This window comes from Benincasa hispida, chromosome 4, assembly GCF_027475165.1.
Source record: "Benincasa hispida cultivar pf3 chromosome 4, pf3_genome.v1.1, whole genome shotgun sequence".
In the NCBI taxonomy this organism is placed as follows: domain Eukaryota; kingdom Viridiplantae; phylum Streptophyta; class Magnoliopsida; order Cucurbitales; family Cucurbitaceae; genus Benincasa; species Benincasa hispida.
In genome coordinates this window covers 69,271,465-69,295,991 of record NC_143481.1, presented here as the reverse complement: position 1 = coordinate 69,295,991, position 24,527 = coordinate 69,271,465, and the positions used below count along the sequence as shown (strand labels likewise).

Genomic DNA, 24,527 nt, shown 5'->3' with positions numbered 1-24,527 from the left:
TTACTTAATCAGTCATAAGTCTAAAGCTCTTGAAAAGTTCAAAAAATTTAAAGCTGAGACAGAAAATTTGTTAAGTAAAAGAATTAAAACACTTCGATCTGATCGAAGTGATGAGTATATGGATTTAGAATTCCATAACTATCTAGTAGATCATGGAATTTAGTCCCAGCTTACAACACCTGAAACACCACAACAAAATGGTGTTGTAGAAAGAAGAAATCGAACCTTGTTAGACATGGTCCGATCAATGATGAGTTATGCTCAGTTATCTCAATCTTTTTTGGGGTATGCAATATTGATGACGGGCAGAAATGCACGTCATTATAGGCCTTTTATTTAGAATTATGAGGGCTATTAAGTTGAATATGCGGTGATTATGTTAGGAATTCATGCGAAAACGAGTTTGCATCGATCGACATTAAGAATCTCGGCTAACCCACTATTATGCGTTATTATGCGTTCAATTGTTTATTTTTTGTAGCAACCGCAGAAATCTCTCCATCGCAAATGCGAACGCATACGTCGACACATGGATGTTGCGGCCATTAACTGTATGCGTCCATTGCATAGAAGTTATGGTTGTCAAGCAAATGCGGTTATCGCAGAGAGATTGCGGCTACAGAATAATAATCATAATAGAGGGATGAACGCAAGGTTGGGCGGGTGCACGGGTCGCGAGCGGCGGGAGGCGCGCGGGCGACGAACTAGGTCGAAGCGCGAAACGGGTTGGATACTTTGTCGAAAGCTGGCGCGCGCGGGGCTACTCCGAACTGAGTCGGATCTCGGGCTGCGGGTCGGGTCTGGGAGCTTGCCTCGGGTCTGTAAGTAAAATCCCTTCAATTTTGATGTTGTCCTCTCTCCCGGAATCAAGTAATTACAACCTAATTTCAACTCTAATGACTCCAACAAATTTACAGACCCTTTTCCACACATTAATGCTCATAAACATGTGAGCAACTACAAATTTCTACAAGAAATTTAAAGAAAAACAATGCCAAAATCATAATAAATCCACTTTAGTGCACATTTCATTCAACACTTGAAAGAAAAGGAAAAACTACCCACTAAAAGCAATTAAGCGTAATTAAAGCATGCTCTGATACCACATGATGAAACACGAGACATACGCAGCGGAAAAAGGATCTAATTACACTCTAATTGCTTTTATTAAAAGGAAAATAACATGCACATTAAAACTAGGGTTATTTAAAATCTTACCTTTGAAGCTCTCGAAACTCACTTTTCTTCGTTGAATCTCGACCCGAACTCTTCTAGACCACCACTGGAGCTGACTTTCTATCTTCTGGACTCATAACCGGGTTGTGGGACCCGATGGATGAAGAACCCGAGAGAGAGAAAGAGATAGAAAAAGAAATGGAATCTTAGGTTGGGTTTGGGTTTTTATCTTTCAGCCAAATTTTGAAAACTATTTTGGCAAAAGTGGCAAGAGTTTTTAATCCAAATTGAAAAGCCCATATTTATAGAAAAAGGCCATGTAAAATTGCATGAAACAAATTCATAAAAACCCAACACCTAGAATCTACTATCTAAGTGGGCTTAATGTCTCCACTATAAGCCAACACCTAGCCCACTACATTGTTAGTGTAATTATCCAACAAAAGTTTGGATTTTCCCACTAACTTTAGTCAAAGGGCAAAATAGTCATTTTGTCAAAGCCAAACTTTGACCTAAAAGTCAACATTTTGACTTTTTATGATTTTTTTTGTGTTGACTATTTTTGTCCTCCTGAGCATGAATCCGCATTCATTTTCTCAAAATTCAAATCAAATTTGAATATAAGGTCAGTCAAAGTTTGACTTTTCAAAGTCAAAAGTCAACTCTTTGACTTTTTACATCTTTGACCATTTCCATTGTTTTCGAGTTTCCGAATATGAATGTATTCATATTCTTGATATTTAAATCACATTTAATCATTAAAGTTGTATCTCTAATCTGAAAATCGACCACTATATCACATATACTTGTCGGTTTCTCTCTCTTCACCTAATTCGAACAATTCGAATCATTCTATCATACTGTTTTAAGTTTATTCCATATGAGCTAGTAGGGGAACCTAATGGACCTACAAATCATAGGCTCCAACAATCTGAGATTAACCGGTAAAACTCTTTGACCTAATTAATCAACATTGTTAACTAACGGGTCATTCCACTAAAGTCCCGTAGTTGCACTCCCCTCACCGTAGATATATTTTTGTCCATCTGATATAACCATAATTAGTAAGATAATCCTTCAATGGTTGTTCGTAATCTCGGCTGGGTCATAAAAATCGTTTTACCCCCAAGACTACATCTTGTTCCTTAAGTTCCACTTATCCTCTAATGAACAATTGATTTAAGGTCCAACCTATAAACCGAACCCCTCTTGGGCCAAGGAGAGGGTAGGGCCCCTTGTTCAAGACCTGGATTCAGTACTAAAGGGAACAACCTATCTACTATCCCTATAACGGGTAGGAGTGAATTTCGTCTTGCACCCTATGTTCCCAGCTATCCACCTGATCTTACCTCTGAAATGGGAGGCTCATTGGGTCAGTGATAATGAGCTGCCCTCACCTATGCAGATCTAAAGATAACTCCGAGTGAACAGGAGTTCATAGTTAGCTCAGGATTAAGATTAAGTTACCTAAGTCATCAATTAATGAAATAGTCAGTTTTATACATAAAACGACATTTAGAACGTAAAAAGTGACTATTTCTTGGTTCAATCTTATGCAAACTCATTTCATAGGATGCCCCCACTCACATATCTCCATATGAACGATCCAGGATCACATCGTTTGTACTAACTACAAAGTGGGCTGTATCCATAATGTCCCCAGAATAAGGCGTCCAACCTTATCCCTATACTATAGATCATTTTGGCTATATATTTGAACTTGATCCACATTTATGTCACTACATAAAGTTCAAACTACATTAAATAGCCTCAGGACCTTAGTTTATTGGATTCAAGATTACAATTTCAATAACAATTTTTTTGAAAAACAAAACAGAATATGTTTATTAATTTACAAATTACAAGTTTTAGGACATAAAATCCAACAAATGACGCATTTATGAGCAGTAGGCTCAAGCACGAGTGTCTAAGGGTAAAACCAGCGTATGTGTTGAACGGTGATGTGTGAACAAATGGGGATGCAATGCTAATGGTGGTGGTATGCGTTGGCCGAGGAAAAAGGCTAGCAGGAACGTAAGGTTGGGCGTTGGTAAGAGACTTAAGCCTTCAACTTAAATAGTTAATTAGTGAGCTATTTGGCGTGCTTAGAGCCCTTACAAATGAGTTAAGTATGCTAGCTGTTAATTTAAAGAACTCCATAAGCATGCAACCTTAGTATAAAAGGGAGTTTGAAGTTGAAGATTGGGCATTTTGAGCATGCTAAGGGAGAAGATTTGCCACTGATTTGAAGCTTGAGCTGTGAGGAAGCTAATTCAAGGTTGTTGGAAGAAGATTTCCAAGGAATTGAGTTGAAGGTTGAAGAACTTTTTCAAGTGTTCAAGAATCTATGGCCACGCGAACGAGTTGTAAGAATTAGTGAATTCCAAGCTTGGGGGAAAAGAATTAAAAGCTAGAATTCTAAGGTAAGGTAGTTGAGATGTTTAAAAATAAGTTCTTAGAAGGAAGTTTCATGAGATTGTACCTGGAATCTAAGTTATTCAAGCTAAAAGTGAAAATCTGAAATTTTGATTGGATGAACAAACAGGCAGTTGCAATCCATGCATAAGCAAGCAGATGACCAGCAAACGTTAATTGTGGACAACCCATTGTCGCATAAGCAAAGCCAATAAATTTTGACACATAAGGGTATCTTGTGTGAGCTGCCACACACACAAGTTGGTTGCAAAGTAAAATTTTGGTTAGGTGTGGTTATGTGTTAAATACAATATACTAAGGATACATCGCATAGTAAAGGAAGGAAACGATGTGTCGAACTAGGTTTAAAGTTCAACATGTGTTATTCTGAATAATAAGATAAGCTTGAGAAGAAGCTAAGGCGTTAACCAAAAACTCTTATTATTCTTACAAGGCATATGCGTATAGGGGAGACCTACAATCCTTTAAGGAAATAACCCAAAGTCCAGTGAGTGTCTAGTTTTCTAAGTGTTTTACTTATGAATGTTCAACGCATAGTTGCTCTTACCTCAGTGTTCAACGCATGATTTTAGTAATGGAAATTGAGTTTAACGAATGATTGATGTTTCTAAAGACAATTTTTATATGAAATCTCCATGTATTTACTTACGTGTTCATGTCATGATTTAGCATTTAAATGAGTTATCCATTGATTCCTGTAAGGTACCCAGTTATATAATGATCCTTGCTACCGAAGATATGTAAGGTAAGTAGGATCCTAATCAGTTTTATGTGCACGTAGGACTTATGTTATTGACATTGTTGAGATCGAGCAAAAGGGCTCTCTCTCAACTAAGATTAGTAGGGATTGAGCAAAAGAGCTCTCCTACATATTTAGGCAAGGGAGTAGAGGAATTCTACATAATATGTTGATGAGTTTTAAATGTTATTTCCGAACCTTGGTATGTTAATGAGAATGTTTTATTATTAAGCTAATTATACTATGAGTTATGGAAGCATGTTTTCTTAAAAGAAGTTACTCACTGAGTTTTCTAACTCACTCTTTTTAATATTTTCCTCTACAGGTAGCAATCGACGTCCCGAGGCCTAGCATTTCTGCTAGTCAGTCACTTCTCAGACCCTCAGAAAATTGAAGCTTCGGTGACTCATCATGTTTTATTAATCTAGTCTTTATGCTCATGTCATAGGGGAACAGGGTAGACTTGTGTTGAACAGTGGTTGTAATAGACTAGTTTTTTGAAACTGCTATGCATGTTGAAGTTAATATTTTGGTTAATAGTAATCTGTATGCTTTAAGTTGTTGAGATTGTGTGTAATGTGAATTATAAACTACTAAGCAGGTGTAACAGGTACGAGGGACACATGTTTACAGGAGTATGTTGGTAATAGTTGTCATAAAAGGATTGACAACTACTGTTTTCACATCTCTTCTCGGATTAGGAGGGTAATCTAGGAAGAGGTGTGACATATCAAGTGCATTATTATCAAGTTTATTAATAGTATATCAGGCAAGTGTACCAACAATATAAATGATTGCATCATTATCAAGTTTATAAATTGTATATCAGTCAAGTGCATCAACAATATAACAAGTGCATCATTATCAAGTTTATAAATTGTATATCAGTCAAGTGCATCGACAATATAACGAGTGCACCAATCGGTAAATACTTGAAGTAACACTTGTATGTATCAATAGGATATCTAACAATGATCAATAATCCATGTATATCAATAATATATCTAACAACAACTAACATTTAATTAATAATTTTTGAAGTAAAAGATGTATGTTTCATTTTATAAGCATGAGATTTCAAGTGTATCAATGGTTTATCAGACACCAATCAGTAAATAATTTATTAACTGGTATAATTAAAATGAAGTATATTGCTAATATATCACCTATATATATTCAACATTGGTATATCACTTAGTGAATACACTAAAGATTGAATATATCAATAGCAGAAAGTATTTTAGACTTTTACTTATTTAACACTTGGGTTGAGCTAGTGTTTTGCTAAATCTGCAATAACAAAAAAATAAAAAAGGGAAAAATTGTAAAATTGATATTTTATTTTACTATGCATACAACTACCCTTCATCTCAAAGAGATTTTGTAATTTGTCTTATTGTTATTAGGGATAATGGTAAGAATAGCAACAAATATTATTGGTAAATACATTCCATTGTTCTAGTATTTAAATTTTACTTTCATAGGTGCATTAAAAGGTAATCAATAATATATATGATATTCTTCATATTTCGTATATATATTATTTATATTGTTAATACATCAACAAAAAAAAAAAATTGATTTATAAATGGAAATCAAGTTGAATTTTTTTACTATATTTACCCACTACTTAGATTGCGATAGTCTTTTATTAAGTTAAGATTATATAGTGGCTAAAAAAATTGAGATTATATAGACAATCTTTCTTTAGTCTCTATTTGACTATTAATAAAACCGCAAACGAAATTAAAATATTGTAATAAAGTCAAGGGAGAATTATTGATTTCGAATTTTAGTTTTGTAGCATCTGTCTCAGCCCCACATCATTTGATTGTCTTATCTTAGCTTTCATTTTAATATTATAAAAAGTAGTTTGGGCTAACCATAGTTAACTCCATTACTGTCATTTTAATTAGTTTCCTCCTCGAGTCGGGTCAATACTCCATGGCTGAACCTTCATCGTCGTCGTTTCAACCCATTTCTTCTCCGGCCAATAATATCGCAGTTCAATATGATGTATTCGTGAGTTTTCGAGGCGAAGATGTTAGAAACAATTTTGTTAGCCATCTTCAGGCTGCATTCAAACGCAAAGGAATCACAACTTTTTTCGATGAAGAGCTCAAGAGAGGGCAACAAATCTCTCCCGCTCTTCTTAAAGCTATACAACAATCTTCCATTTCCGTCGTCGTTTTCTCTGAGAACTATGCTTCTTCTAGATGGTGTTTGGATGAGCTTTTGAAGATTGTTGAATGTAGAAACACGTATGGCCAGATCGTCCTCCCGGTTTTCTACCATGTAGATCCATCAAATGTCCGAAATCAGACAGGGATTTATGCAGAAGCATTCGCTAAACATCAGCAAACTCGCGAACAAGATGAAATACAAAAATGGAGGGATGCTCTCACAGAAGTTGCAAATTTGTCTGGTTTGGATTCCGCTAACTGGTAACTTAAACTTCTTTTAATATTTTATTCATTTTGTCATCTTTTACATTACTTTATATTATAAATCATTTTGATCCGAAGTGTTTTCATATTATTAAAGTTTGTTTTCTTTAGAACCACTAAATTATTAAAAAGGGCACAGAAGAGGTTATGGCCTGAGGAAAAGAAATTTAGGGGGAAAAAAAAAAAAAGAGGAGTAAGGAGAGGGGGAGATTGTGACCATCTATCTTATTCTATTCTTTTTGTGGCATTTTTCAGGAGGCTAGAGTCTGAAATGATTGACAAAATCACTCAAGAAATACTTAAGAAACTAGACCGTTTAACGTTAAATAACGTCGATGGTGTAGTTGGAATTGAAGTTCGTGTGGAGCGTATTGAGTCTTGTCTACGTGCTGATGATTCCAATGATGATGTTCGCATTTTAGGCATTTGGGGAATGGGTGGCATTGGTAAAACTACAGTTGCCACAGCTTTGTTTCATAAAATAAAATATGAATTTGATGGTTATTGCTTTCTTGAGAACGTTAGAGAAAATTATGGTAAAAATGGGCATGGACTACCAAATTTACAAAGGATGCTTCTATCTCAAGTTACGCAGGAACAACAACACCTTTCAATGCATATTTCAAGAGCTTTCCTTAAAAGTAGGTTGTGTGGAAAGAAGGTGCTCATTGTTCTTGATGATATTGATGACATAGAACAATTAGAGAATTTAGTTGGAGGATGTAATTGGTTTGGAGTAGGAAGTAGAATTGTCATAACAACTAGAAATAGACAACTTCTTATTGATCAAGTTGATGAAGTTTATGACTACGCAAGGGAGCATTTGTCTGATGAGGAAGCTTTGCTTCTCTTTAGTCACTATGCGTTTAAAACAACCCAACCACCAGAGAATTACCTTGAGCTTTCGAGAAAGGCTATAAATTATGCATCAGGGATTCCCTTAGCTCTCAAGCTCTTAGGTTCTTATCTACGTAAAAAAGATGAAAGAACGTGGAAAAGTGCATTAGCTAGACTAGAAAGATTTTCAGATGATGAAATATCTAGGAGAGTACTAGAGCTAAAGCTTTGAAGGACTTAATTCGAATGAGAAAGCCATTCTACTTGATGTAGCATGTTTCTTTAAGGGAGAGGATATTGAACTTGCCAGTTTAGTATGGGAAGCTTGTGGCTTTTTCTCGCATGATGCTATTTCTGTACTTAGTGACAAGTGTCTCATATCAATGGAAAACAACAACTCTCGACTTTGGATGCATGATTTAATTCAAGAGATGTGCAAAGCAATTGTTCGAAAAGAGAGCATTGAACCAGGTGAGCGCACTCGGTTGTGGGAATCTAAAGATATCATTCATGTATTTAACAAAGATAGTGTGAGTATTACGAGTTGTTTAGGATTATGCGTGCTTGGCATACTAATTAATTAACTGGATATATTCTACTTGTTTGATTATAATACAGGGGACTCCAAAAATTCAATGCATAATCTTGGATTGTCAGAAACTAAAGAGGTATTAGAATTAGGTGAGGAAGCTTTTGTGAAAATGGAGAAACTGAGATTGTTGAAGTTCTTCTCTAGACAATTAGATGAAATCAGCACCAACATAAGGCTTCCTCGTGGTTTGACAATGCTTCCAGATAGCTCGACATATCTTTTTTGGGATTTCTATCCGAACAAGTTTCTTGCTTCAAAATTTCATCCAGAAAATCTTGTTGGGTTGTTTTTACGCCAGAGTTGCAATAGACAACCGTGGAAAGGACATCTGGTAATATTTATTTATTTATTTCTCTCTCTTTCTCTCTGTATTTGAAAGGGCCGAGTAATTTGTCAATTGTTAAAATTAGTTAGTCCATGGTGTAATGAAATTATTATTTTTTATTTTATTGATGTTACTTTTTCTTTTTCTCTTACAAACGTTTAAACATTTAAAACAAATTGACCTCAACAATTCTAGGTATCTATCTGAAATACCTGATCTATCAGGAGTTCAGTATCTTGAGCATATTGATTCACACGACTGTACAGAATTAACTAAAATCCACCCTTCTATCAGCACTCTAAGCAAACTCACTTATCTGAATCTAAGTGGCGGTAGGAAGCTACGGAATCTTGCAAGCAACATATGTATGGAATGTCTCGAAAGGCTTTTTCTTCATGGTTGTGAAAACCTCCAATACTTTCCAACCATTTCTGTTAATATGGAACGTTTGTATGAACTTTCCTAGATGGAACTGGTGTGTCAAATCTGCCTTCATCCATTGAAAATCTCACTGGTCTTACTAAGCTTACACTTTCAAACTGCAAAAAACTCGTGGGTCTTCCAAATAGCATCTGTAATTTGAAACGTCTTGAAAAACTTTTTCTCTCTGGTTGTGAAAGTCTCCAACATCTTCCAGAAAACATTGGGCATTTAGAATCATTATCAGAGTTTTATGCAGACGGAACTTCATTTAAACAAGTTCCATCCTCCATTATCTATTTGAAGAATATTTCAAGGTTATCATTTGGTGGATGATAACCTTGAAATATTCTTCCCAATCCCATTGGTTGTCTAGGTTACTTCCTAGAAGGAACAGTAGTCCAAGATGTATGGGTGGTTTGCAGTTGCCTCCTTTGGGCGGCTTTCAAAATCTTAGTAGTCTTTGTCTTAGTAACTGCAATCTTGTGGAAGTGCCAAGTGGTCTACACAACTTGCCCTCCTTGAGTGAACTTGACTTAAGTGGAAATAACTTTGAGACCTTACCTCAAACCATATTCTACAATCTTTCTAGTTTATCTACTCTAGAGTTGAGTCATTGCACAAGACTCCGTTCGTTACCGGAACTTCCACCCAACCTCCATACCTTGTTGGCAGATGAATGTACATCCCTAGAATCAATTATGAGCCTTAAATCTTTGTTTGGAGGAACTGGTACAAGTCCTGCTGACAAAAAGTTAAAATTTGCCAATTGTTTGAAACTAAAGAAGGAAGGCAACATCTTGGAGTCCTTATTACAGGGGGTTCATCTTGTAGAAAAAGAAGGGCAGGAGTTATATGATATGGTAAGGTTCTCATCTTTCTCGAGTTTGCATAATTTATAGATGATCAATACAACATAACTAACTCGTTGCTCGAGTATTGTTTGCAGGGTATTTATCATGGCGGCCTAGGTCTTAAGGTGGGGGCGATGTATCCAGGGAGTGAAATTCCACAATGGTTTAGTAATAATCAAGCAGAGGGCAATACTGTAACCCTCCTGCTTCCTCAACATTGTATTGATAACTCTTTGGCGTTTGCTCTATGTCTTATTGTTTCTCAGAGTGAGGGTGACACGGTTTTACATTCTGATGTTAGTGTTCACTTTCGATTGACATTTCGACATGATAATGAGAATGCCGGCCGAAGCAATTTCTGTTTCTTGAGTGGAGGACAGAGCTTGGTGTCCTTTAAAGAAGATCATGTTGTTTTTGGACTTGTATCCATGGTTCGCTACATTGTTGCAGATGCAATGATGGAACCTTGGCCTAGGAATTGCAATCACATTGAATGTTTCTTTAGGTTTGGCGGGTATTTGGACAACAGCTATGCCCCTGTAAAGGTGAAAAGGTGTGCAGTTCGCTTGGTAAACGTGGAGGGAAAAACGCAACCTATTTTCCTTGGTTTCTTTGGTTAGAATCGTTTTCTAAATTCCCACTTTAAAATCTCTCTTTAAACCCATCTACCGAGTACTCACTACCTCTTCACATCTTTAAACTTACATTTGTGTTTATCATTTTTACTTGCTTTGTATTTTCAGTTTCATCATTGCATGAATATTTAACACAACTTCTTAGCCATTGGACTGCATTAGTAGTCTATATCAATTAACAAGAAATCACGTTGTATGAGAATAATATCTAAGCTTCATTTATGTACTTTGGAAGTGAAATTTAGATATGGATGTTTTCTATTGGTTGTTAAGAGCATAAGTATATTAAAGATTGTATCCTCTTTCTTAATCTATTCTTTTTATGGCATTTTTCAGGAGGTTAGAGTCTGAAATGATTGACAAAATCACTCAAGAAACACCTAAAAAACTAGACCGTTTAACATTAAATGATGTTGATGGTGTAGTTGGAATTGAAGATTGTGTGGTTTGTATTGAGTCTGGTCTACGAGATTCCAATGATGATGTTCGCATTTTAGGCATTTGAGGAACGGGTGGCATTGGTAAAACTACCATTCACTGCCACGCTCTGTTTTTATTTTAAATTCTGGTACAAATGGACATGGACTACCAAAGTTACAAATGATGCTTCTATCTCAAGTTATGCAGGAACCACACCCTCAATGCATATTTCAAGAGCTTTCCTTAAAACTAGTTTGAGTGGAAAGAAGGTGCTCATTGTTCTTGATGATATTGATGACCATGACATAGAACAATTAGATAATTTAGTTGGAGGATGCAATTGGTTTGGAGTAGGAAGTAGAATTTTCATAACAACTAAAAACAGATGGGAGAATTTGGATAGACAGGAGGCCGATGATGGTATATTGAAGGCCCTTCTCTGGTTGCCAGAGTTGAAATGCTTTCTGTGAAAAACATGTATAACCCACCGGAATCTGAAGAATCTGGTGAAGAAAGTGAGAGCCAAGCTGAGGTTTTGGACGACTCTTATTCTACTTCGAATGGAAATGAGTCAGTTGCCATGAAAGCTAGAGAAGATGGAAAAGAGAGCAATATAGGCAGCGATAAAATAGACAGTGAAAATGATATTTCGAACAATGATTTGGGTGGGGGATATGGAGACTCGAGTGAGAATAGATGTGGCAATGGCAATAGAAGAAGTGAAAGTAGAGGAAAAATCTGGTGAGGTAGAGGGTTCAGAGGAGGAGGATTGTGTGGTGGAAGGTTCCTTTTCAGGTGTTGAGGTACTGCTTTTTATGGGTTAGCCCTGCCTGGTCCTTTTCTGTGGCTGCTGCTTTCATGGGAATAGTGATATTGGGACATAGATTGTACAAGATGAAGAGGAAAGCCAAGAGCCTTCACTTGAAGATTGCTGTGAATGATAATGTTAGTTATTGCTTCTTTCAATTATCTTATTTTTGTAATCATTGGGTGGAGTTCTTTTGTTTAATAGCCTCTTTGGAAGTGACTTAGTTTTGGGTTAATCGGGGATGTTTATGTTTGCTAATTTGTTTTCTGGGATGTCGTTCTTGTGATTGAGATGGTGTTGTTCTAAGCTTTTGATTGTTTCAATAGGAAAGTTCTCTCAATGAAAATTTTCTTTCATGGAAGAAGAATATTTTAGATCTTTAGTTGTCATTCGACACACATGCGATCTGGTATATGCTCTCTATTAGTTGTGATTTTTCTTGTTGTAATTGATGTGGACTATCTTGATTAATCTGGGTTGCCTATAATCGTCAACGTAGCAAGTTTGACCATTATAAATTGTTTGATAAAAACGTTTTAAGACTTGGTAAACTGATTTTTGTTTTTATTTCGGAACTACCTTATTTTAATTATTTCTTGCTAATGAACCCCTATAGGCAATGCCAAGAAACTTGACTCCTTTAGTGGTGCTAGTGGTGCGTTTTTTTCTAATTTTGATCGAACTTTTGGGGAACTCTAGATGATTCAATGCCAGAACTCAAGGGTTGTATAGAGAGTTGCAAACCCTTTTGGTTTGGATTTTTTTCACAGTAGAACCTGTTAGAAGTTTTGAAGTGTGAAATAGAATTGTGATGCAGTTAGATTACTAAATGAAAGCTTGTTAGTGGGCAATTAGTCCAGATAGAAGCTTTCATAAGATGAAGTGAGAATAGTTAGACTTATTGCCTTATGTAAATGTATAACTTCATCATTATGATTCATTGAGTGAAAAATTGAGGTTTTCTCCTCTCCCCATATAATGGTTGGGCAGGGTTTGACTTACGAATCCATTTCATACTCTGCAAAACTTGATTGAATGATGATAATAACGTACATTGGTACACAACTTTTTGTAGCAGGTATCGCCGTTTGCGGTTAGGGCTGCACGTTTGAATAAGGCCTTCGCGGTTGTGAGATGGGTGCCCGTGGTGAGAGCCTCATTGACAGGTACAGCTGCAAACTTTTGGCCTGCCATAAGTATGAGATGAAGTTTCTTTTCATCTATTTCTAGGTGTTGGAGGCCTGCATATGTATTAGAAGTTAACATAGGCGAGTGTGAATGAAATTCATGAGAAGCTTTATATATATATATATATATGTTAGACGATATATAATTTGGTTAAAATATCATTTTGGTCTTTGTACTTTGATAATTGTTCCATTTAAGTCTCTATACTTTCAAATGTCTAATTTTGGTCTCTGTCTTTTCAATAAAGCTTAAAATTGGTTCCCACCGATAAATTAAACTTAAAAATAAGTTGTGGTTGCAATAAAAAAAGGATGAAATAGGATAGAAAATTAAAAGTCAAGACACTTGGATTAAAAAATCAGTTTTTTTTTTCCTTTCCCTTCCATCTTTTTCTTCTGCAACTTCATCTTCTCCGTGCTTTCTATCTTCCCCTTCTCCAACTTCACTTTCTTTCTTTCCCCATTTATTTGTAAATCTAGTCATGATTTTTTAAAATCTGCAAGTATAGCAAAAAATCTCAGCCTGATTTCTATTTTTCTGTTTTTTGAACTTTATTCTTGTTGGTGTATCAATAATATACTTAATATTCTTCATACTTTTTTTTAATAAATTCTTTTAATTTCTTATATATACATATATTAGATATATAGCTGGTACGCATATGAAGATAAACTTTGTATAATTTATAAACGGAAATCAAGTTAATTTTTTTGCTATACTCACAAAAAAAAAGTTATTTTCAAATATAGGAAATGAGCTAACTTATTTAGAAATATAGCAAAATGTTTCATTGATAGACATCTATCAGTGTCTATCATTGATACCGTCTATCAATGTGTATTATGTCTATCATTAATAGACTGTGTTAGGACCCTCCTAACAAGAACAGTACTCAAGAATATAGGATACACTCAAAGGCAATTTAATTATAGAAATATAGGAAGATGTATTGAAATACGCTATAAACTTACGAACAAAATAACAAGATAAACCCTAGCCTTTTGAGAGGGCTAGTCTCTCCCAAATTCCCTAAAGGAAATTCCCACCAAATTCTTCCCACTCTCCCTCCAATCCCTCTCCTTCTATTTATAACTAAAATCCCTAACAAACTTCATATCTAATTACTCAGTTGCCCCTTCTAATACTTATCCTAATATTTACTAATAATCCTACTATTCTTCAGATTAGGGGTCTTACACGGTGACATTTTACTATATTTGAAAATATTTTTAACAATTTTACCATTTAAAACAATTTCTCTTATGGAAATTTTTGTTAGATCTGTAAATATTATTCAATTTTTTCCTATCCGTTACAATTCTCTATAATATGGCATAGATTCTGGGGGAAGATATATAATATAGTTGTCAAAATGAGTATAGTTTAATTTTTATAGTGTTTGTAATATCATCCTCGAAGTTAGAGATTTGATTCTCTATTCATATTTTTGGCGAAAGAAAAAGAAAAAAAAGGAAAGATGTATAGTATAGTTGTGTACTCCTATACAAGTGTCGGTCTTCTTAAACATGGAAGCTATTTTCTTAAAAGGAATAAAAAAGAAGATTAATTTTGAAACAAACGACAAAGTTGGTATTATTTAATTATAAGATTATATAGGCAATCTTTATGTACTTGATTTTTTTAATAAAACCACAAACGAAATTATTTTAAAAAAGGCATAGGAGAATTATTGAAGTTTTCCTGTTTCGAAAATTGGAATCTTTACTTTTGTACCATTTGTCTCATGTCATCCACACGTTTTGGTTTGAATGGCTTTAATTAAAGTAGAAGCCAACGCTATTTCTTTACTGTCTTCTTTACCAACCTACATTATATTTATTTCGAGAATTTCAAACTAATTGGAAGGCCCCTTTGTGAGTGATTTTAGGTCGAATCATTTTTTTGGAAGGTAGGTTAAATCATTTAATTATGTTTACTTCTTATAATAAATTATTTTGATATTTGGTTTCAAGTTTGCTCTTCTAATGTACTTTTTATGGCATTTTCCAGGAGGCTGGAGTCTGAAATGATTGACAAAATCACCGAAGAAATACTTAAAAAACTAGACCGTTTGACATTAAATGATGTTGATGGTCTAGTTGGAATTAAAGATCGTGTGGAGCGTATTGAGTCTTGTCTACGTGCTATTGATTCTGATGATGATGTTTGCATTTTAGGCATTTGGGGAATGAGTGACATTGTCATAAAATAAAGAATAAATTTGATGGTTACAGAACGTAAGGGAAAATTCTAGTAAAAACGGAAGTGGACTACCATATTTACAAAACAAGCTTCTAACTCAAGTTATGCAGGAGGAGAATCTTCCACTGGATATTTCACGTACATTCCTTAAATATAGGCTACGTGGAAGGAAGGTGCTCATTGTTCTTGATGATATTGATTACATGGAACAATTAGAGAGTGACAAGGATGAAAATTGGATTACTCAGTAGGTGACAAAGCGCCACAACGATGTTGACCTCAATTCCAACGTGGGCACTCTCTCTCCCTAACAAATTCTGGTGCAACGGTTGTCCTTCACCTGCAAGAAAAGATTTGATTACATTTTATTCTTTTGTCCATACTTGGCAGTCATGTATATAAAAGAGGAACCCCTCTGTATAGATTCATTAAGGAAAAATACAAATATACAAATATAGAAAAGAAGGGAAATCATTCAGCTTATTTCATCATCTTCTTCCTCTGCCTCCTTTCTTCCTTTTATCTTTAAGCTGCATTTCTTCTGCTGTCGTGACTTGGTATCAGAGCCACGGTTAGAACAAGCAACAAAATGGTGAATACGCCTGTTGCCCCTTCTGTCACACTTCCTGGAGCTGTCAACAATGGCAACATCACAGGACCTCCCTTAAACCAGTTGTTAAATCAAGTGACCTCCATTAAAATGGATAGGTCAAACTTCTTACTTTGGCAAAATCTTGCTTAGCCGATCCTCAGAAGCTACCGGCTAGAAGGTTACCTAACAGGGGAAAATCCCTGTCCCAATCGATTTATTACCAAGCAAGTCAGTAAGCATTCCAGTGAAAGCTCGAGCGTCGACCCTGCTACAACAATAACGTCTGACGTCGAGCTACAACCAAATCTGACCTATGATGTTGGATTACCGTCGACTAGCTTCTGTTAGGGTGGCTTTATAACTCAATAAATCAGGAAATAGCTACACGGGTCATGGAATTTCAAACCGCTAAAGATCTATGGGAAGCAATCCAAGAATTTATTGGAGTTCAGTCAAGAGCGGAAACAGATTATCTCAAAAGGCTGTTCCAACAAACCTGTGAAGACACTCTAAAAATGGGTGAGTACTTGACCTTGATGAAACGATATGCTGATGGCCTTGCTCTTGTAGGTTCTCCGTTCTCTCCGCTCGATCTTGTATCGCAGGTGCTGTTTGGACTTGACGAGGAATACAACCCTGTGGTAGTAGCAATCCAAAGAAAAGGAACAACTTGATGGTCTGACTTACAATCTGACCTCCTTTCGTATGAGAAAAGGCTTGAGTATCAACTTGCAATCAAGACCGGGATTACAGGAATGGCTACTATCTCCCTCACTCCCAATCCAACTTCAGTAAATGTTGTGCAGCGCAGCTCCCACACATCTACAAACACCTACCGCAATTCCCATGGAAACCCGTAGCCTTCAAATTTCAGGGGAGGGGGAGGCCAAACCAGAGGACGCGATCGCTGAAACAATGCCTCGACAAATAGACCTACCTGTCAAACCTGCGGGAAACTTGGTCACACTGCTGATATTTGCTACTTCAGGTAGAACAAGGAATTTAACAATCCTCGACAGACACACACGCAGGCCGAGTCCACCCAACTCCCACCAAGCAGAAGCCAAGAACAGAACAGCTTTGAATTACTCACTCACTCGGCTATTGCTTCCCCTGAAACAATTGCTGACCCTAACTGGTACGTTGACAGCGGCGACTCTACTCACATAACCAGCAACCCCACCTTCCTTCAGTCACCCTCCACCTACACAGGTACTGATAAAGTCATCATTGGAAATGGTACTCCCTTCAATATATCTCATTATGGGAACTCAAAACTTCTCACTCAATCTAGTGTTCTTTCTCTACTCAATATACTTTATGTACATGATATAGCTAAAAACTTGGTCAATGTCTCTAAATTAGCTAAGGATAATAACATCCTCGTTGAATTTCATGCTGATTTTTGTGTGGTTAAGGACAAGGACTTGGGGGTAGCACTGTTGAAAGGTAGGCTTAAGGATGGACTCTATTAATTGGACACTGTCAACCTGTTGATAAATAATGCACTTACCGGATCAAGATCACCAAGTGCCAGCTTGACTTCTTAGTCCTCTCTATTTTCTTCTCTGTCTACATTAGCAACCTACACAACCGTCTCCAAAATGCTCCTCTACAGGTGGCTTGGACATCCATCCTCTAAAATTTTGACAAAACTGATTAGTGGATGTAACTTGAAAATCACTAATAATGAAAATTTCTTTTGTGAAGCTTGTCAATTTGGAAAGTCCCACAACTTACTTTTCTCTAACTCTTCATCTCATGCATAAACACCCTTTGACTTAGGGCACACTGATCTTTGGGGGCCTGCTCCAATGCCCTCAGCTGATATCTTTTGAAACAGAAAAGTGACACTGCAGCTGCCTTTCAACACTTTCAGGCCCTTGTCCATACTTAGTTTAACAAAACTCTTCGCATACTACAGATGGCGGAGGTGGTGAATTCAAAGCCGTCACCTATATATGTGATCAGCTAGGTATTCAAGTCAGGGTCTTCTGTCCTTACCCTCGGCTCAGAATGGTCGTGCTGAGCACAAGCATCGCCACATTGTTGAAATGGGTCTCACACTTCTAGCACAAGCCAAAATGCCCCTGCACTTATGGTGGTGTATGCCTTCCAAACCACTACGATGCTCATTAACTCTTTTCCTTCTTCTGTTCTTCAAGATAAGAGCCCAATTGAAGCCCTCCTTCATAGGATGCTGGACCTCTCCTCTGTTCGAGTCTTAAGTTTGCTCCAAGCTAAGCATGCTTAACTTTGGAGTTCTTCTGATTGAGCCACCAAAAAGGAAGGTGCACCTTGTTGGTATAAGTAGTTACTTTCAATTCTTTTAAGCCTTTCTTAACCATACTTTCATGTCCTCGAAATCCCTCTCATTCGGATGTGATATCTGTTCATTCATGTACCCCTCCTGAACTTGGGTCGTTACACAAGTACTTCACCCTCACATTCAAGATCAAATCTACCCCACATAGCCGCCCCTTCACCATCTCTCTCTGCTCCAACATTACCACCCTTGATCCCGTCTACGCCTCTTAATCCTACTCCCTAGTCACCTCAGACAACCTTACCTCTGCCTTTACCCCAGCAACCTTTACACCCTGTAGCCCACCCTCTCATAAACACTCACCCTATGATCACCAGAGGCAAGGCTGGGGTCTTCAAACCAAAGGCTTGGGTTGCTGAACTCAACATTGATCTCTCCCAGATTGAACCCCCTTCTGTCTCCCAAGCTCTTACCGTTCCACAATAGCAAGCTACTATGATTGAAGAACTTGATGCCCTGCACCACACCAATACATGGAATCTCGTGTCGTCTCCCTCTACTCACATTGTTGTAGACTACAAATGGGTCTACCGACTAAAACGTGATGCTCAGGGCTCTATTCAGAGGCACAAGGCACACCTTGTTGCCAAAGACTTCCACCAACACCCTGGCCTCAATTACTTTGACACATTCAGCCCAGTTGTCAAGGCCTCCACCATCAGAATTGTCTTTACACTTGCAGTATCAAATTAGTGGCCTCTTTGCCAAATCGATTTCAACAATGCCTTTCTTAATGGCACGCTGAAGGAAACGGTATACATGTCTTAGCCCCCCGAATTTGAGAGCAAATCCCACCCACACTACATCTGCAAGCTCAACAGAGCGATTTATGGTCTGAAGCAGGCTCCTCGGGCTTGGAATGATGAGCTCAAAGCCTTCCTGTGCCGATCCGGATTCATGGTAAGTTCCCTTGACACTTATCTCTTCTACATGTGCACCCTCACTGCTATCACTATGTTGCTAGTGTATGTCGACGATCTAATATTTGCTGGTAGTGATCAAGCCTACCTTGACCATTTTGTTTCAATATTCAATAACCAATTCTCACTCAAAGATCTAGGCCGCCTTAACCACTTCCTTGGTGTTCAAATCAATTACACACCCTCTGGTCTTCACCTCAACCAAGCCCAATATATCACCGAGCTTCTGTCCAAACTTAATCTCCAAAACATGAAACCTTGTCCAACTCCAGCCGTCTTTGGCGCTTTACTCTCGTTGAGTATTGGCAATCCTCTGCCTGATCCTTTTCTCTACCGAAGCACAGTTGGTTCTCTTTAGTACCTAACCAATACTAGACCCGACATAACCTTCATTGTCAATAAACTTAGCCAATTCCTTAAAGCCCCTACCGATGTCCATTGGTCGGCGGTTAAACGTGTGCTTCGGTACCTAGCTGGAACTCTTGATCATGGGCTTATTATCAAAGCCGACTCACACTTAAACATTACAGCCTATTTGGATGCCGACTGGGCCTTCAGTCTTAATGACAGAAAGTCGACCGCCGTTTACTGCATATACCTTGGCTCCACACTCATCTCCTGGTCTTCCAAAAAGCAAATGACTGTGGCCCGATCAAGCACCGAGTCAGAGTATAGAGCTCTAGCTCATGCTGCTACAGAGATCATTTGGGTGCACAATCTACTCTCTGAAATCGGTTTTCCTCTAATTGGTATCCCTGTTCTTTGGTGTGACAACATGGGCACTGGTGCCTTAGCGGCCAACCCAATCTTTCACGCGCATATTAAACACATTGAAATCGATGTGCATTTCATTCGGGATCTAGTTCTTCAAGATCAACTACATGTTAGATATGTTCCCTCCACTGAGCAGCTGGCCGATTGCCTAACCAAGGTTCTTCCTCATGATCGGTTTTCATATCTTCGAAGCAAGCTCAGGCTAACTGAATTACCCTCTCGCTTGAGGGGGGATGACAAGGATGAAAACGGATTACTCAGCAGGTGACAAAGTGCCACAACGATGCTGACCTCAATGCCACCGTGAACACTCTCTCTCCCTAACAAATTCTGGTGCATCGGTTGTCCTTCACCTGCAAGAAAAGATTTGATTACATTTTATTCTTTTGTCCATACTTGGCAGTCATGTATATAAAAGAGAAACCCCTCTGTATAGATTCATTAAGGAAAAATACAAGTATACAAATATAGAAAAGAAGGGAAATCATTCAGCTCATTTCGTCATTTTCTTCCTTTGCCTTCTTTCTTCCTTTTATCTTTAAGCTGCATTTCTTCTGCTGTCGTGACTAAGAGTGCTCATTGTTTTTTATGATATTGATGACATGGAACAATTAGAGAATTTAGTTGTAGGATGTAATTGGTTTGCAGTAGGAAGTAGAATAATCATAACTAGAAATAGACAACCTTTTATGATCAGGTGGATAAAGTTTATGATTATGCAAAAGAGCAGTTGAGTGATGAGGAAGCTTTGTTTCTCTTTAGTCACCATGTGTTCAAAACAAGCCAACTGTCTAAGGATTACCTAGAGCTTTCTAGAAAGGCTATAAGATATGCATGCGCATTCCTATAGCTCTCAAGCTCTTATGTTCTCATTTACAGAAAAATGGATAAAAAAACGTGGAAAAATGCATTGGCTAGACTAAAAAGATTTTCCAATGACAAAATGTTTGAGAGAGTACTAAGACTAAACTTTGAAGGACTAAATTTGAACGAGAAAGACATACTACTTGATATAGCATGTTTCTTTAAGGTAGAGAATGTTAAATATGCCACCTCAATATGGGATGCTTGTGGCTTTTTCTCGTACGATGCTAATTCTGTACTTAGTGACAAGTGTCTCATATCTCTTAGAAACAACTTTCGGATGCATGACTTGATTCAAGAGATGTACAAAACAATTGTTCGAAAAGAGAATGTTGAACTAGGTGAGTGCAGTAGATATACAAGGTTCATAACTACTCCTCATACTACAGGACATTGTTCTACTATTGCATTTAGATAGCTTGTGTTGGGGCTTTGGATAATTTGGTGCAGGTTATCCCCTCAGTAGGGTTTTAGTATGAACGGGTGGTTGAGTATTTGGCAAAGTTTAATGGTGGTGAGTTGTTTAGGAAGGATATTGATCGGCAAGAAGAATTGTTAAGCTCATTTTGTAGTATCAAACTGGTGGGTAGCATAAGATGAACCGTGTCAAGTTGGGAAGGATATAATAACCTGTCTATTGTTGGTAGGCAGGCTTTAATATTATATTCTTAAAAATTTGTAACTATTAATAATTAATTTATAATCATAGTTAATTACTTACTTATAAACTAAAATTTAATGTATATATTTTTTTGACAATAGGTAGAAGGGAGAAATCAAACCTTTGATTTTGAAGTCGATAGTACAAGTACGATTTCAGTTGAACTATGTTCATTTTTTTTAAATGTATTTAAAAAAAAGTTTTACATTTTATTTATGAAAAATACATTAACAACTTTTGTTTTAATCAAAAATAACATTTCGACTTCCAAACTATTAAGTTTGTTTAAAAAATAAAACTTTAAATTAGAAATATTGATTAATTTTTAAAAATAAAATTAATAACACTTGCATAAAACTATTAACATATTTTCACTTTTCTAAACATTAAAATTGTTGTGAACTTGAGGGGCACAACAGGAACACAAATATCAATAAAATATAATATTAAAATTAATATAATAAAATAAAATAAATAACAAAAGTAAATAAAATAACAAAATATGAATTTCTCCACTTTCTCCAATCTTTTTGGATTAATCACCAATATGTATGTCTTCCAAAATCCACCAAATGCCACTATTTATAGGCAATTTGGTAAATAGAATGATGGACACTAATAGTGTGTACTTTTGAGACACATGGACAACAAATGTGATAATGGATAAGTGAGATGACCAATGAATACTAATAATGGACATCTATATTACACCTAATTTAACATATTTATAATACTCTCCCTTAGATGCCCCTATAATATATGAAATATATCTTGTTAAAACCTTACTAGGAAAAAAAACCCATTGGGAAAAAAATCTTAATGAAGGAAAAATAGTACATATTTCATAAATCTGATACTCTTAAAAAAATACAATATATTTACTCCCTCTCATGGAAATATCACTTAAGATCTCTGAGTCGCTGTATTCCAATGTTGTGCACCAATTTTTCAAAGTTTGCGGTTGGTAATGATTTTGTAAATAAGTCTAGCAGGTTATCCTTCGAACAAATTTGTTGTACAGTGATGTCACCATTTTCTTCAAGATCATGTGTATAGAAAAACTTTGGTGAAATATGATTTGTTTTATCTCCTTTAATATATCCTCCTTTGATTTGGGATATGCATGTTGTGTTGTCTTCGTATAATATCGTTGGAAGATTTTTACTAGAAGACAAACCACATGTTTCACGAATGTGTTGAGTCATTGATCTTAGTCGTACACATTCTAGACTAACCTCGTGAATTGCAAAAATTTCAACATGATTTGAGGAAGTGGCTCTTATTGTCTTTTTCACTAATCATCATGATATAACAGTTCCTCCACATGTGAATAAATAACCTGTTTGAGATCTAGCTTTGTGTAGATAAGATAAATATCCATAATCTACATAACCAACAAGATCAAAAGTTGATTTATTTGAATAAAAAAACTCATATCGATCATTCATCAGAGATAACGGAGTATATGCTTAATTCCATTCCAATATCTTTTTGTTGGAGAAGAACTATATTTTGCTAATAAATTTACTAAGAATGCAATATCTGGTCTTGTATTATTAGCAAGATACATAAGTGCACCAATTGTACTAAGATATGGTACTTCAAGACCAAGAAGTTCTTCATTATTATCTTGAGGTTGAAATATATCTTTCTTCACATCTAGTGAATGAATTTCCATTTGAATGTTCAATGGATGTATTTTGTCCATATAAAATCTTTTCAAAACTTTTTCTGTATAAGTTGACTGATTAACAAATATCCCATATGCTAAATGCACAATTTGTAAACTAAAGAAAAATTTTGTTTTTCCAAGATCTTTCATCTCAATTTCTTTCTGAAGATATTCTATTACCTTTGAAAGCTCTTCAGGGGTTCCAATTATATTTAAGTTGTCAACATATACAGTTATAACTGAAATCTTAACTGTGATTTCTTCATAAAAACATACGGACATATTGAATTATTTTAGTACAATTACTAGCAGTTATAACTGAAATCCTTTTTTCAACAAATATCCACGCAGGTGATTGTACCACATTCGTCCGGATTATTTCAATCCATATAATGATCTCTGTAACTTTATTGAATACAATTCCTAGGGAATTTGATTTATATGTTTTAGGTACCTTAAATCCTTATGGGATTCTCATATAAATATCATTATCAAGAGATCCATATAACTATGTTGTGACTACATCAATAAGATGCATGTTCAGATTTTCATACACAGTCAGACTAATTAAATATCTTAGTGTAATTGACCACTGGAGAATATGTCTCCTCATAATCAAAACCAAGTCTTTGTGAGAAACATTGTGCAACTAATCTTGCTTTATATCTTGTGACCATATTATTTTAATTTCTTTTTCTCACAAATACCCATTTGTATTCTACTGATTTGTCACCTTCTACTGTTCGGACTACTGGTCCAAAAACCTGACGTTTTGAAAGTAAGTTTAATTCTGCCTCGATTACTTCTTTCCACTGAAGCCAAACTTTTCTATGTTGACATTCTTTAACAGATTTTGGTTCAGGAACTTCATTTCCAGATACAATATCAAGAGCAATATTATATGCAAAAATGTTGTCAATAACTACATTAATTCGGTTCCATCTTTTTCCTATTATGACATAGTTTATTGAAATCTCATTATTATCTTTAGGTATTTCACTTTCCTCACTATCAAGAATTTCTTCATTGGTATTGACATCCTCAACCAAGTCTTTTTTACTATTAATTACTTTTCGTTATCGAGGATTTCTATCTTTGGAAATCACTGGTCTACCACGCTTCTAGCGTATTCCAGACTCATTAGTGACAACTTGTTGTGTTAGGATATCAATTTTCGATGGAACATTTGCAGCTGATATATGTGACTTTGAAGGAACTCTTATCAAAGAGAACCTATGAGCGGAAGCAAGAACGTTCCAAATTCATTGTGATAGAAATAAAAGCATTCACAAACATACACAATAGTTATGCATTTTAGAACAAATTACAGTATGCTTTGAACAATAAATACAAAAGAACAAGAGACTCACCTTTGAAGAACTTTTCTTCTCTTTATCTCTCGCTCTCGTCAAGAACAACCCCTCTCACTGTCGCATCAATGCCAAGCCAATCATCTACCAAATCTCGCTGTCGCTCAGCCAACGAACGATCTTCTCCACGAATAGGTAGCAACTTGGACACCACCACTCAATGACCTTGGTATTCTCGGAGTGAGAATCCAAGAGGTGTGGGCTCTTTTGGATTTGGTAGAGGGAAAGAGGAAACACAATTATATTCAACGACGAAGCAAGTGGGAGAG

General features: G+C 36.3%; 1 protein-coding gene across 1 annotated transcript; it reads left to right on the top strand.

The window, feature by feature from the left end:
* Positions 1 to 6,227: 6,227 nt before the first annotated feature.
* On the top strand, positions 6,228 to 15,567 carry LOC120068923 (TMV resistance protein N-like). Its single transcript, XM_090313270.1, is given in 11 exon segments — positions 6,228 to 6,795; positions 7,054 to 7,864; positions 7,866 to 8,106; positions 8,254 to 8,595; positions 8,639 to 9,010; positions 9,013 to 9,301; positions 9,304 to 9,835; positions 9,922 to 10,379; positions 10,798 to 11,826; positions 12,768 to 12,855; positions 14,888 to 15,567. Coding segments are annotated over 9 exon segments (3,714 nt in total). The 5' UTR covers positions 6,228 to 6,295; the 3' UTR covers positions 10,967 to 11,826; positions 12,768 to 12,855; positions 14,888 to 15,567.
* Positions 15,568 to 24,527: the final 8,960 nt, after the last annotated feature.